Source organism: Sinocyclocheilus rhinocerous, unplaced genomic scaffold, assembly GCF_001515625.1.
Source record: "Sinocyclocheilus rhinocerous isolate Xijiao unplaced genomic scaffold, SAMN03320098_v1.1 scaffold409, whole genome shotgun sequence".
Taxonomy (NCBI): Eukaryota; Metazoa; Chordata; class Actinopteri; order Cypriniformes; family Cyprinidae; genus Sinocyclocheilus; species Sinocyclocheilus rhinocerous.
This window is the reverse complement of record NW_015635191.1, coordinates 18,682-31,779: the sequence shown is the minus strand read 5'-3', so window position 1 is coordinate 31,779 and position 13,098 is coordinate 18,682. Positions and strand designations below refer to the sequence as shown.

General features: G+C 42.0%; 2 protein-coding genes across 5 annotated transcripts; one reads left to right on the top strand and one right to left on the bottom strand.

Annotated features, from left to right (window-relative positions):
- Window positions 1-1,295: 1,295 nt before the first annotated feature.
- LOC107746742 (growth hormone-inducible transmembrane protein-like) lies at window positions 1,296-4,744 on the bottom strand. Of its 3 annotated transcripts, XM_016561031.1 has the most exons (9): window positions 4,623-4,744; window positions 4,292-4,393; window positions 4,079-4,169; window positions 3,384-3,495; window positions 2,767-2,908; window positions 2,458-2,566; window positions 2,150-2,338; window positions 1,888-2,059; window positions 1,296-1,748 (listed from the first exon to the last, which is right to left on the bottom strand). In XM_016561031.1, exons 2-9 carry the CDS (start codon window positions 4,379-4,381, stop codon window positions 1,661-1,663), a joined length of 993 nt encoding a protein of 330 aa, XP_016416517.1. In that variant the 5' UTR covers window positions 4,382-4,393; window positions 4,623-4,744; the 3' UTR covers window positions 1,296-1,660. The 3 variants fall into 3 exon arrangements, with proteins under 3 accessions (XP_016416517.1, XP_016416518.1, XP_016416519.1); XM_016561032.1 differs by lacking the exons at window positions 4,079-4,169; window positions 4,292-4,393; window positions 4,623-4,744 and adding an exon at window positions 3,647-4,046 and having other exon boundaries at window positions 3,384-3,551; XM_016561033.1 differs by lacking the exons at window positions 4,079-4,169; window positions 4,292-4,393; window positions 4,623-4,744 and adding an exon at window positions 3,647-4,043.
- Window positions 4,745-8,450: 3,706 nt separating this feature from the next.
- LOC107746740 (carbohydrate sulfotransferase 3-like) lies at window positions 8,451-12,837 on the top strand. 2 transcript variants are annotated; one of them, XM_016561030.1, is made up of 3 exons: window positions 8,451-8,568; window positions 9,331-10,501; window positions 12,772-12,837. In XM_016561030.1, exons 1-3 carry the CDS (start codon window positions 8,489-8,491, stop codon window positions 12,790-12,792), a joined length of 1,272 nt encoding a protein of 423 aa, XP_016416516.1. In that variant the 5' UTR covers window positions 8,451-8,488; the 3' UTR covers window positions 12,793-12,837. The 2 variants fall into 2 exon arrangements, with proteins under 2 accessions (XP_016416516.1, XP_016416515.1); XM_016561029.1 differs by lacking the exon at window positions 12,772-12,837 and having other exon boundaries at window positions 9,331-11,013.
- The last annotated feature ends 261 nt before the right edge of the window (window positions 12,838-13,098 follow it).

Below are 13,098 nucleotides of genomic sequence, written 5' to 3'. Positions count from 1 at the left end.
AAAGTATTTATTAATAAAATAAATAACTAGAGAAGGCTGACTATAATCAGCTTGCTTCCATTTAGTGAGAAAAGCCTACTCTTCACCTGAACTAGAAAAAAAAGCTCCTCTGGTCTTCAGTGATGCGAGGACGTTTACACGTAATATCTGAGCGAGAGCAGAGCCAATTCATAAAAGAACAATGTATATTTAATAGCACACATGCAGTTTTGTGAGAGTGAAGGAAATCCACTTGGAGTGGAGAGCATTACATGGATTGAGTAACATTATGCGCTCTCAACATTGTCATTAAGATCTCGCTATAGAAACCGCCTAAAATTAAGTATATAGAGGAAAAAAGCGGCCGCCTACTCTTCACCTGAACTAGAAAAAAAAGCTCCTCTGGTCTTCAGTGATGCGAGGCCGGTTACACGTAATATCTGAGCGAGAGCAGAGCCAATTCATAAAAGAACAATGTATATTTAATAGCACACATGCAGTTTTGTGAGAGTGAAGGAAATCCACTTGGAGTGGAGAGCATTACATGGATTGAGTAACATTGTGCGCTCTCAACATTGTCATTAAGATCACGCTATAGAAACCGCCTAAAATTAAGTATATAGAGGAAAAAAGCGGCCCTAGGCAGCTGCCTACACATGCCAGATGCAGTTAGTAATTTACTAAAAACAAGCCTATGGCAAGACATCTGGGGGGCACCCGCCCGTCTCCTCTGAGAGTGATGTGTCTGATGCTCCCTCTGCTGGTTTACAGTCAGAGCGACTACATGATCACACAAACACACACCAGATCTGCTCCTGTGGACACTGACAGTCACTTCTCAATAATGCGCTTTAAGTGCTTTGACAGTCAAAGAGACCTGCAATTCACTCCAGAATATTTCCTAACGTTTGAGTTTTTAAAGTAAGTGGCACCTGCAGCAGTGCTGATGTCCCCATCCTCTCTGGATTAATCCGCATCAGAATACAGATGGAGACACGAGGATTATTCTCTAATCTCACTGTCATCTGCCGCTGGTCAGATACTCTCATAACAGCACAACACAGGCTTCATGGAAATAAATGGAAAAAAATCTGAAGAATCAAAGACCCTAAAATCAATGTGTAAAAACATCAGACAACACTGAATTCAACTAAACGCTCAAAGAAAACAATGAAACGGCAAGATAACAGAACACATGAGGAATTTCTGTCTTGAGGATTCAACATCAGCTGCTCTAAAGTTTAGTGTCTTCAGCTTTTACAGTGCCAGATATGTTGTTAAAATGTCAGAAAAATGGTGATTAAACGTTAAAGATGTAGTCTGAGATACCACTAAAGTTTATTGAACCATGAACCCCAAACTGCAAGAACAGAACAATCACAGTGTTTTCTGTGCAATAACTCTAAGTCTGTTGTGATCTCTTTCCTAAATAAATATACAAAAATATTTGTTATAATTACACCAGCTGTGGAAGACGATCTGCATTCAGCCTCATTTGATAAGACACATTAACTACGCCAATTACCTTGTACTGTTGGACATGTTTAAAATGCAATTCAGCTGAAAGCAATCGAAAGGTTTTTTCTGCTTTTAAACAAATAAATGCAAAATAAATGAATAAACTTTGTTCAGCTAAATCTTTCTCGTCCAGTCAGTGTCATGTGTTCTTGTCTCCTTACGGCTACTTCCTCCTGTTTCCGCCGCCGTTAGCTAGAATCATCACCAAACGCATGAAGATGTTGAGCGTGTCCATGTAAATGCCCATACATCTGGAAGAGCAGGAGCAGCGATGTTAACAGACGGAAGTCATACTGCGTGTCGTTTAAACGATAGAACGATTGAATGAAACGAAACACATATTACAAATGCACAAGTCTGACTCTTAGCTTGCCCACAGAAAACACTTACGCATTAATGGGGTCATATTTCTGAACGCCGTAAAGAGGGTGCGTCTCGGCACGCTTGATGACTTTCTGTGTGTCATACAGCAGAAACATGCTGAACAGGACCAGACCTCCATAAACCGCCACCGAGTACAGGCCGGCCCCGAATGCAGAGGTGGGGGGCAGAAACATGGAGCCTGCAGAGAGGAGAGAACAGAAGAAACTCCTGTGAAGTCTGTAAGGTTAAACAGCCACACAGTCTGCGGCGGACTGTAAATGCATCTCACCCAGAGACGAGGCGAACACCACGCCGAAGCCCACGGCCAGCGGGCCGCCCAAGCTCAGGAACTTCTCGCTCGGCGCACACATGGCCACCGTCGACAGACCGGCCACGATTCCTGCGGTGTACCAGGCTGCTCGAACCATCAGCGGGCCACCCAGCAGAGTTAACGGAGCGATGACGGCTCCCATCACACCTGCACACGACGTCATGAGCACCAGAGAAACATTAGCAGTGCTAAACTAACCCAGCAGAAGCACAAACGCAGACTGCAGTGCCCTCTGGAGGTCAGTTAAAGCAGTGAAAGCACTTTACCTGCGTGTAGAGCCCAGGCCAGGTGTTTCGGCATCGGACTGTGTTCGTACGAGATCGACCTCACCAGCATCCCGGCGCCGATCATAGCAGCGAACGTGGCGCCAATAGCCTGCGGATCGTTCACAAGGTTGTCACAGCATTAAACATCAATGTGAATATTAAACTACAAGCTGAATCATTACTGTGCCATAGGATGCTATAATACAGTATATAATTAGTAGCTGCCTTACAGTACGTTTTGTTGATTTGTTGTTATGAAGAGTGTATGTAAAGGGCGATGAATAAAAAGCAGTATGATCTCTAGCGTACCAGCCAGGAGCCCCTCATCACGAGTCCCATGAGCGCCGGTGTCCTGCTGACCGCGACGGCCGAGAGCGCCGTCAGACCCACGCTGCCCGCGAAATACATGTATGTGGAGTGGATCCTGTCCTTCACATACTGCGGCCAGATCCTGCAAACACAGCTTCAGTCTGCATCAAGCACGAAGTGTTCCTTCAAAGACTTCACATGAGGAGCTCTTACAGAATATCTGCAATGTAAGCTTGTATATATGTTGACTGTCAGTCACATTAAATCCAGCTCAGTTGAGCGGATCCTAACAGGTCTCATGAATGACATGATCGTACCATGAAGCTGTTCTTTCTCAGCGCCACATTATAAAACTCAAACCTTAAAATGAGAAGTAAAACGTGTCAGACTTGATCTACTCTAGTTTAACTCAACAGAAACTTCTGCAGAGATCGAAATGAACAGCTTTGTAGTGAATCAGACATGATCAGATTACACCAGTTATCACCAAGATTACAAAACCAGTCGTGTGCTGTCTGCAGATCAGACGAGAAGTTCATTTAACAATCGGATCACTGTGCTGGCATCATCAGATCAGTTCTAGCCGTTACAGTGTTTGATGTGAAGGTGATTCTTACACTGCTTTCTCGATGGCTCCCATCTCGTTGGACATGCCTAATCCGTAATAACACAAAGCTCCGAGTCCAACAGCGGCGCCTCCAGCGAGGACGATCCGGCCCATGCTGTCGACTGCAGAGGACAGAATCACACACGTCATCGGTCTCATGGGGAGTCGCCTGGGGTGTCTTTTAAAATAGGCCATAAATATAAATATCCTTTACTTATTTTGAGTTTGAAACACTAGAGACTCAAACATGCATTCGTTACATAATGTTCAGACCTGGCATTAACATCCATCTCAGGTGATCCGATCACAAGCAGCAGATACAGCTGAGAACAGGGTCTAAAGCATTTAGGACAAGATTACTTGTAACTAAGTCAGAAGTGAAGACTAAGAGTTTCCCTCCACAATCCAAAGACACACAGAACAGGTGCGAGTCTGAACGTGTGTGTTTGATGGTTCTAATCCAACGAGCATGAGCTGACAGTCATTTCCCATCATGATTTTATTTTGCTGGTAAATGCTGTAGAGTATTTTAGCACAGCATTTCTAACCAGCATGCAGAACTTGTCTATCTCAAACAAGCCTAACGACTCTAGATCAGACACATGGTACAGCGGTGTAAACAGCACCAAAAACATAATCATTTTATAAAAATACATACATGTGGAGAAAACGGTCTTTATAAAAGGACATGTTAACAGAATTCACTTTTAATCGCCGTGTCTGTAGCAGGCTGAAACGCTTGGTCTTTGGCCGTCTTGCTCCGGCGGAATCCCAGTCTAGTCTTGGTGGAGTAACCCTGAAATACATGAAATACAACACAACACATGATTAATCAGAACACAGCCCTGGCGCTCGACTGCTAGTTCACAAGCGAGCCGCTCCAGTGAGGCTCTTATCTGGCTAACAGATCTTCGGAACCTGCTGTGGTCTGATCAGGACTGGACCGGACTTCATCAGGGCTGGACTCCGCAGGACTGACCGCAGGCATGACAGGCGTGTGACCAGCATCACTGAACAATACTGAAACACAGGCAGAAACCAGAGCTAATTATCATACATTCGCGTGAAGCAGAGGGAATACAGCTGCTAAACAGGACAAGAGGAAGATTTTATGCAACGACAAACTCAAGAACAAGCAGAGGATGTTCAGTGCTATCAGTGTTTACCTAGATATGAGTCCAGCGAATAATCCTGTAGAACGACATTTACACGTCACGTTTTGTAAAACATTACATTAAGTAAAACTCACCAGTTGGCTTGTTGTCTAACTTCACCTTTCCGATGCGTCTTCACCAATGACGCAACAAACTGTAAACACCTTCCTGAACGTTCCTGAGTGTGACGTCACAGGCCGGCGACAGCCACGCAATGCACTATGGGTCTTGAAGTTTGGACTTCTTCAGCTGGGACAAGCGTTCTACATTTGTTAACGTTTCAGAGTTAGCTTTTAAATAATTTATGTTCCGTTTGTTTATTCTATTTTTTAAATTATTAATCACATACTAGAACAACTAGACTAAAGAAACAAATAAAGTAACGGTCTGATACTGTTAAGACTGAACAATATTGCATTTAAAAATGATTTATAAATACCGAATATTGTTGCAAAATTGTCTTTGTTTTGATCGTTTCTAATAAACAAAGCAAACAGCCATATCATTCCAACATAATTTACAAAGTAATTTGTAAAATTTATATTCCATTCAAATGTTTTAATGAAACATATTAATACTTAATCTTCATATATAATATAATATTGAAACCTTTTCCAGCAAGTAGCCATACTTTCTCCCACAATGTAAATGCTATTACATTATTCCAATAAACATTCCATCATTCCATTATGCCTTGAAACAATGAGGGAATTAGTCTATTATTATTATTATTATTATTATTTCTACGAGAAATACATATGTTACCGAGCTGTCATACACTGTTGCACTGTGTTGGTGCTCCTGTAATAAAATATCATGTTGTTGTTTTTTTGTAATTATGATGCTGCGCTGGCGGGGGCGCGCACGTCGCAGTGACGCAGTGACGCAGAGTTGCTCTCGCTCCGCTGCTGAGGCGCATCTGTCTCTCAGCCCGATCGCTTTTAAACTAAACGTATTTCGATCCACAAATACAATACATTTGTGAGGTTTTTTGCATTCCCGATCAATGTTAGATGTTTGTGTAGGTAATTGCTTGATTTAATAGTTTTAATGTGTTACAGAGCTGGACGTGAATGATTATTAAATGATGGATTCGATTTTTTTAAAACTACTGAATACTGAATTTTACACACAGTGATCTGGATGTTACTGTGTTTTTTTCATCAAGTGATCGAGGAAACTAATGAAGGCGGAAATGTAATGGTACAGTATCATCATGCTTTATTCTGCTGTCATTTCAAAATGATCATGAATGACTTTCGATGTGTTTCTCACTGTCTGATATAACTGCTGAACTGTTGAAGTGATGTATGTAATGTATCGCTCGTCTGTGATTGCGACTGATGCTGTAACATCTGCAGATTTATTACTGCATCACTATCAATCCGCGCTATTAATCTGATCATATCGCTGTGTGTTTGGCGAAGGCTGCTTTCAATGCTTCGTGTGTTTCTCGCAGGTCTTTAGTTGATCCTGATCAGATGAAGTGCTGTTTACTGAGGGCTCGCTGTCCGTCTCTCTAGTGTGTGTGTGAGGAATGTGACACGAGTGTGAGATGAAGCACAGCTTTCAGGTCTTTTACAGGATGATAATCAATCATCATTTACTTTTGACCAGCAGTCTAAATATGAGTGTGAATAACTCAGGCACAGGGTGAAGATCTCCTGTTTTGTTGAGATTTGTATTTTGCTTATTACAGGCATGTAGATGATTATCGCCAATAAACAAGAATAGAAACACAGAAGATATGAAGCATTTTAGGTTGGGTTTTTTGGTGCAGCTTCCAGTTAGTCCAGGTTTTGGTTAGAAGACTAGAGATGAACGAGTAAAAGAGACCGCGTGGGAAGATGAGGCTAAATACATGACATGATTAGATCAGAGTTTTGGTGGTGATGTGAAGGTTTTCTGAGTCTAATTTGTGGCTCAGGTTAACAGTGCAAGACAGAACTTGCCTCCTAACCACCGTCTGCTGGCAGGACAGCGTCTCTCTCAGCCTCCTACAGTACTGTGTTATTATCATCCCACACAACACACTCTTACAGGGTCACACATACCCCTGCTTTAGACTGGAGCACTGGTTATCTAGTGTTCCTGAAGGTGAGAGTCTTTGAAAGTTTGCTCATCTATCACCCCGGCTCATAAACCCAATAACATACTAACACATCATTTAAATACTACTTTACTCATACTGTTGACACATACTACTGTACTGTGTACGTGTGATGCTGTACTTTAGTGTTGTTCCAATGTTCTTCATGAGAGCAAGTGACTATCTGCGACACTGAATGCAGCGGGTTTGATCTCTGCTCAGAAATGTTCATAAACATCTTGAAACTGGAATCTTACAGAATCACATTTATTTCTCCAAATAACAGACTACAGAGGATTTACTCTGTCTGAACCTATAAGTGTTGAGTCAATGTGTCTGGGATGATCCTGTGATCTCTGCTGCTAAACATGTTTTTTTCACCAGTATAATTGCAAATTTACGCCATCTATGCACAGACACATAAAATGTAAAGACTTGTAGACAATCTGGATAATTCATATGTCAACACACTCAAACTGTAGAGGTGTAATTTAGCTGTATTGTGACTTTAAGGCAATATTTCCGGCACAGTCGCTGTTTAGTGTAATGAATGTTTTTTTGTTCTGTCTGTTTGCAGTTTCAGCAGTTTCTGGGAGAAATCTTCAGATTTACACAGCAAATGTTGCTTATCAATGTATTTGTTTTAACTGTAAAGGTATTTTTCAAATCATGATGAGGTGAAATCAGTTTAATCACCTCACCCGTTTCTGAAAACTGTTTAATTGAGCTCAAACAGCAAGATTTCTGTAAGTCTTTCTTACCGAAGGTGCCTGTCTCATTTGTTAACATTAATTAACATGAACTAACTGTGAGCATTATCATCTTTACAGGATTTATTAACCTTTGTTAATGTTAGTTAATAAAACCACAGTTGTTCATTGTTTGTTTGTTAGTTCACAGTGCATTATGTAATGTTAATAAATGCTACAGAGGAAGGTTAGTAGGTTTATATTAACTAATGATAACAAATGAAACCTTGTTGTAAAGTGTTACCCAGATTTCTGTTGTTTGTATTAATGAGTGATTGTTTGCATGTGAAATACACTGTCTTTATATTTTAGTGGTGTTTATAGCTTTTAATTGAAACCCTTCCCAGCATCCTCTGCTGTGGTGTCAGTATTGCACATGATTCACAGCGAGTGATAATTAATGCTGTTTACTAAAACAAGAATCACTATTATTATTACTACATCTTTGTCTTCTGCTTCCAGAGCAAACGTCAGTACGTCTTTAAGCAGCATGTTGTGCTATGAATATATCTCAGACTATGCAGAGTACATAACTGTGTAGAAACAGCGTAGAAACAGCATAGAAATGCAGCTGAACTGACTCCATATGAACGGCCTGCCAGTCGCTCACAGAACTACACTTACAAACACGTCAAAATCCACTTATGTTGCATTTGATTCGTCTCTTTCTGCCTCATCAAGAGATTTATTCAGATTATTTATGAAAACCAAACCTGTCGTTATATGTCAGATTGTAAAGCATAACTCATATATTACATTTGACAGTGCTATTAATAATATAAAACACATTTAAACGAATGCTACTAACTATGCTCCTATATATCGTACAGTCATACAAGACCTAAGAATAATTATCTACAGTAACTACTGACAGAAAAACATGGACTATCCATGACTGCAGCGAGACAGCTTGAATTAATGATTACGCACATGCTATAAAAAGGCAAATACTTTTAAATCAGATGTATTTGTGGGTATGAAGTGGAGAATAAATCTAGATTAGTGTGGTTTTACAGTGTTTGTCATGACTCATGTGTCACGTGTGTGTTTTATTTCAGAGTCCAACCAGAGGAAAAAGATGATCTGAGAGTGAATCACCCGCTGAACACAATCACACACAAGAATGCGCATTAAATATACCATTTCTATCATCTTTATTGTGGCTCTGGTCATCATAGAAAAGGAAAACAACATTATTTCAAAGTAGGTTGTTTTCTCACTCTCCTCTTCTGTTTGTTCCTCTGTATGTGTGACACCTGTGTGTTCAGTTTGGTGATGCAGTGGAGGATTACAGTAATCTAAATAAAAGTCAGAAAACATTCAAATCAAAGCTTGTCGGTTGTGTTAGTGAATATGTGTTATTAATTTTGCTGTGTACAAATTTCTGTTCTTAGAGAAGTTGCTTCTTTGAGAAGAAATTAGACATTAAAGTGCCCCTATTATGCCTTTTCAAATATTACCTTTCATGCAGTGTGTCATGTAGCTGTATGTGAACATAAACTATCTGCAAAGTTGTGAAGCCGACAGTGCACGATAAATAAAGTTATTGTCTATCAAAAAAAAGAGTCGGCTCGCAATCGCCTAAACGAGTCGTCAGGAATTAGAATCTTATTCTGTTACGGCTCTACGTCACAAAGTAACACATTTGCATAATGTCTGCCCACGTTCTACGTCGCCAGCTTCAACTTGCCCGCCTACAGACAGTAAAATTTCCGTGTGGTTAACATCATGTCGAGAAGATGCTGTATCCTACGCCGTGAGAATAAATTTGTTTTATTACATCTTATAATTACCACAAACTTGTTAACACTTGACACTTACACACTGAGAAACGTCATACACATTTGGAAGGACACGAGGGAGAATAATCAATAACAGAATGTTCATTTTTGGGTGAAATGTCCCTTTAGCACTAATAGCTTTATCCACTCTGTGTGTGACTGTGGTTTCTTCTGTGTTGTTCAGGGTGTCTGATAAACTGACCCCCAGACTGACCCCGCTGACCCCGCTGCTGATGCTCAGTGCTTCTATGCTGTCCGCTGCGCAGCACAATGTCTCAACGGACGCCTCGGCCCACCAACACCTGAGTGCTCTGGAGAACTCGACTCGGAGCGTCCAGCGGAGCGGAGGACGCAAGCACATCCTTCTGCTGGCCACGACTCGCACCGGCTCCTCGTTCGTGGGAGAGTTCTTTAACCAGCAGGGCTCCAGCATGTTTTACCTGTTCGAGCCGCTGTGGCACGTGGAGCGCATGCTGACGGTCGAGAGCGGCGGCACCAACGCCTCGGTCGCAGCGCCGGCGTATCGAGACGTGCTGCGCCAGCTGCTCCTGTGTGACTTCTCGCTGCTGGAGAGCTTCATCGAGCCGCCGCCGCAGGATCATGTGACCGCTGCGCTCTTCCGGCGCGAGTCCAGCCGCTCGCTGTGCGAGGATCTCGTCTGCACGCCGCTGGTCAGGAAGGTGTTCGAGCGTTACCACTGTCGCGAGCGCCGCTGCGGTCCGCTCAACCTGACGCTGGCCACTCAGTCCTGCATGCAGAAGCAGCACCGCGTGATTAAGTCCGTCCGTGTGCGGCAGCTGGAGACGCTCCGGCCGCTGGCAGAGGACCCCAGGCTCGACATGACCTTCATCCAGCTGGTCAGAGATCCTCGCGCCGTCCTCGCCTCGCGCATGGTGGCCTTCTCCAGCAAGTATGACATCTGGAAGCGCTGGGCCGTGGACGGAGACCTTCCGGTGGACGAGGATGAAGTGAGGAAGCTCAAAGGAAACTGCGACAACATCCGCACATCTGCTGAGATCGGACTGAAGCAGCCGCCGTGGCTCCGCGGACGCTACATGCTAGTGCGCTACGAGGACATTGCGCGTTTCCCCATGCGCAAAGCTGCAGAGATGTATGACTTTATAGGCATTCCCTTCACTGCGAAGGTGGAAGAGTGGATCTTAAAAAATACCCAGGTGTCTAAGGAGGTCAGTGGAGTTTATTCCACCCAGAAGAACTCCTCGGAGCAGGTGGAGAAGTGGAGGTTCAGCATTCCCTTCAAACTGGTGCAGCTGGTGCAGAAAGCGTGCGGCCCCACTATGACTCTGTTTGGATACAAGTTTGCAGAGAACAAAGACATGCTGACTGATAAATCAGTAAGTTTGATTGAGGAGAGAACATTTTTATGATTCTACACATACTTCATGAAGAAGAATGATGAGATTCATGAAGTAATGTGTGACATGATCGAAACTAGCTGCAAAAGGAACTCCTTGCATCACTTCTAAAGCAGTATTGAAAAACAGAATATTATTTCCTTCTTTGATAAATGGCCAGTGAGCTCATTTGATGAGTAGTTGAAGACAGGGTTTGCATTGGGATCTAGCAGGCGTTTGAAGTCTTCTTGACTGTACAGTATATGCTGTACTGTATGTGTGTTTGTTTGAGGAGAAATGAGCTGCTGCTGTGTGTTCAGGTATTCTTACTGCAGCTGGATTGCAGAACTCTATGAACCATATCAAAGGAGGACTCATACAGAAAAAAAAACATTTTCATAGATTTAATATATTGTCTTATTTGACAAGGGCTCTTTGTTAGAAACAAAAGTGACAATGAATCATTTCATAATTATGTTCATATTACATTAGTTCACTTTGTTATGAAAAACCCATGGTGTCTTGTAATACAGGCTTTACATTTTCCCTTAAGGGATTAATAAAGTTTTACTTAACCTTGCCTGAAATTCATTATGTGTTTTCTGTGTTCTAAAGATTTATCAATCAAATAATAAACAGGTTCTTTAGTTACTGTACTTTGAGTGATAGCTAAGGTCTAAACATAATAAATACATATAAGCTGTGTAGAACATGTGACTGATGGCCGTTCTGTAGGAGCAGATTTCACATGGGCCTGTGAAAAGAGCATGAAATGAACAAAGATCTCTTTCAGAGCTGTTGCTAAAGAATCCATGAATCCACATGTGAAGGACGGGTTTTCTGAGTTTTTAAGTCTCATCTAAATCTGTGAGCACCAATTAGTGTCTACAGTCCAGGAATACACATAAACCTCAATGATGGCCCAGAAACACTTAAGTACAGCATTTCTCTAACCAAATGTTGTTTTTCATTTATGTGTGCTTTCTGTGTTTCATTCTCGTGGGTCACGTCCACACCATGTGCTAGCACTTAGCATTGTCCTGCCTTCGAGGAGGAAGAACCTGCTTACTGTAGCAGCTGCTAATCAGCTGTTGCTTTTATTACTGTGCCGTCTGCTATTTAGAGCGCCAGTGAAACTCCAACATGCTCATTTACGCAGAACCCCTCCTGTATGTGGTGCAGAGTGATTTACTCAAACTGACCTCACCCTCCCACCCACACGCAGCTCGAGATTCATTCGCTCACCTACGTCCAGCGCTTGAGCTCAGTGTGCGCAGATACGCAAGCTTAGGTGCAACATACACAATCTCAAACGTTTGCTTTACGATCTACAGCCTATGTGACAAAATATGAGAGCATCTTGCATCAAGGAATTTATAGCACAAGGACCTTTTAAGCTTTGTGAGGTCTGAAGGAACTGCATGGTTTGTGTGGGCTGTGTGACGAGGGTGGAGCATGTGTATATGGTCAAAGCAAATATAGAAGAGCCCAACCGCTTTCCACAGTCTCAGAGGCCCCTTTTTTCCTTGCAAGTAAAATCAGGCCATTAAGCTCCACCCTGCAAACAGACCACCACATCAGATAATGAGAGAGCTGTAGTATAAACCTCTTTGAGAAGATTAGTGCACTAACGAACGGCTAAATTAACTGCGTTTGTTCAGGTCAAAAATATTATTTAACACCACTGAATAAGCTTATTTACATTAGGCTATACCAACAAGACTAATTTTTATGGGTTAAATCAGGTAGAAATAGCTAACAATTGCCGTAATATATATAAAACACTTGCTGAATTATTGACTCGGATCATAATGATTTTAATTTAATCTATGCTCAGGCAGAACTAAAGAGAATGACAGCTTGGTTTGTGCTCGATGGGAATGTCTCAGAGTACTCGCATCCTTGTGAGACGTGTAGAAAAGCCTGACTCATTTACAACCGATGAGATTAATTCACGAAAGACAGTATAAGTCAGATAATTAATAACCAATATGCTCTGCTTTAAAAGCAGTATAGAAGGAAGTACAGATGCAATCCAGATCAAATCATGTTGTACTGATAAGAACAATCGTAAGAACTACAGTCCATTTTTACTCATCTCATTCCCGTATTTGTCCTCAGCTGTACAGTACATGTCCTCAAAGCTCAGGACTGGCCGGGTCTGAGAATCAAACAGTCACAGAGAGAAAATAGCCACCTGAGCTCAACTGTGACTATATAAACAACACCACTCATGCACCTGGTTTTACTGTTTTTTTTTTCTTTTGCAGGCTAAAACAACCTCCTCATAACGTTTTAACCAAAAGGATCAAAAGCAGTCAAAGGCAGTGGCGTGGGTCAGACTGTAAGAAAAGCACAGTCTTTTATGCATCAACATCATTTTGTTCTGTTTGTAATTGCAGTTGTGTTTACCTCCTCTCAGACATCTCAAGGCATTTTTATGGCTGCCTCCTTTTCACTTTAAGTAGCTTTGCTGTTTTTTCCTCTGTCACAAACTCACAGACTCTCTGTTTGTCTTTATGCTCAGAATAGATTTTGCTGCAAACAGTTCACATTCTTTGTGTGTGTGGCAAAGGCCACTGCCGCTGGTTGGTGTG

Coding starts and splice junctions, on each gene's coding strand:
- LOC107746742 (XM_016561031.1), bottom strand. CDS start 4,381: ATGCTGGTCACACGCCTGTCATGCCTGCGGTCAGTCCTGCGGAGTCCA. Junction 2,060..2,149: donor GGTGTTCGCCTCGTCTCTGG/GTGAGATGCATT, acceptor TCCTCTCTGCAG/GCTCCATGTTTCTGCCCCCC. Junction 1,749..1,887: donor AAATATGACCCCATTAATGC/GTAAGTGTTTTC, acceptor CTGCTCTTCCAG/ATGTATGGGCATTTACATGG.
- LOC107746740 (XM_016561029.1), top strand. CDS start 8,489: ATGCGCATTAAATATACCATTTCTATCATCTTTATTGTGGCTCTGGTC. Junction 8,569..9,330: donor GAAAACAACATTATTTCAAA/GTAGGTTGTTTT, acceptor TGTGTTGTTCAG/GGTGTCTGATAAACTGACCC.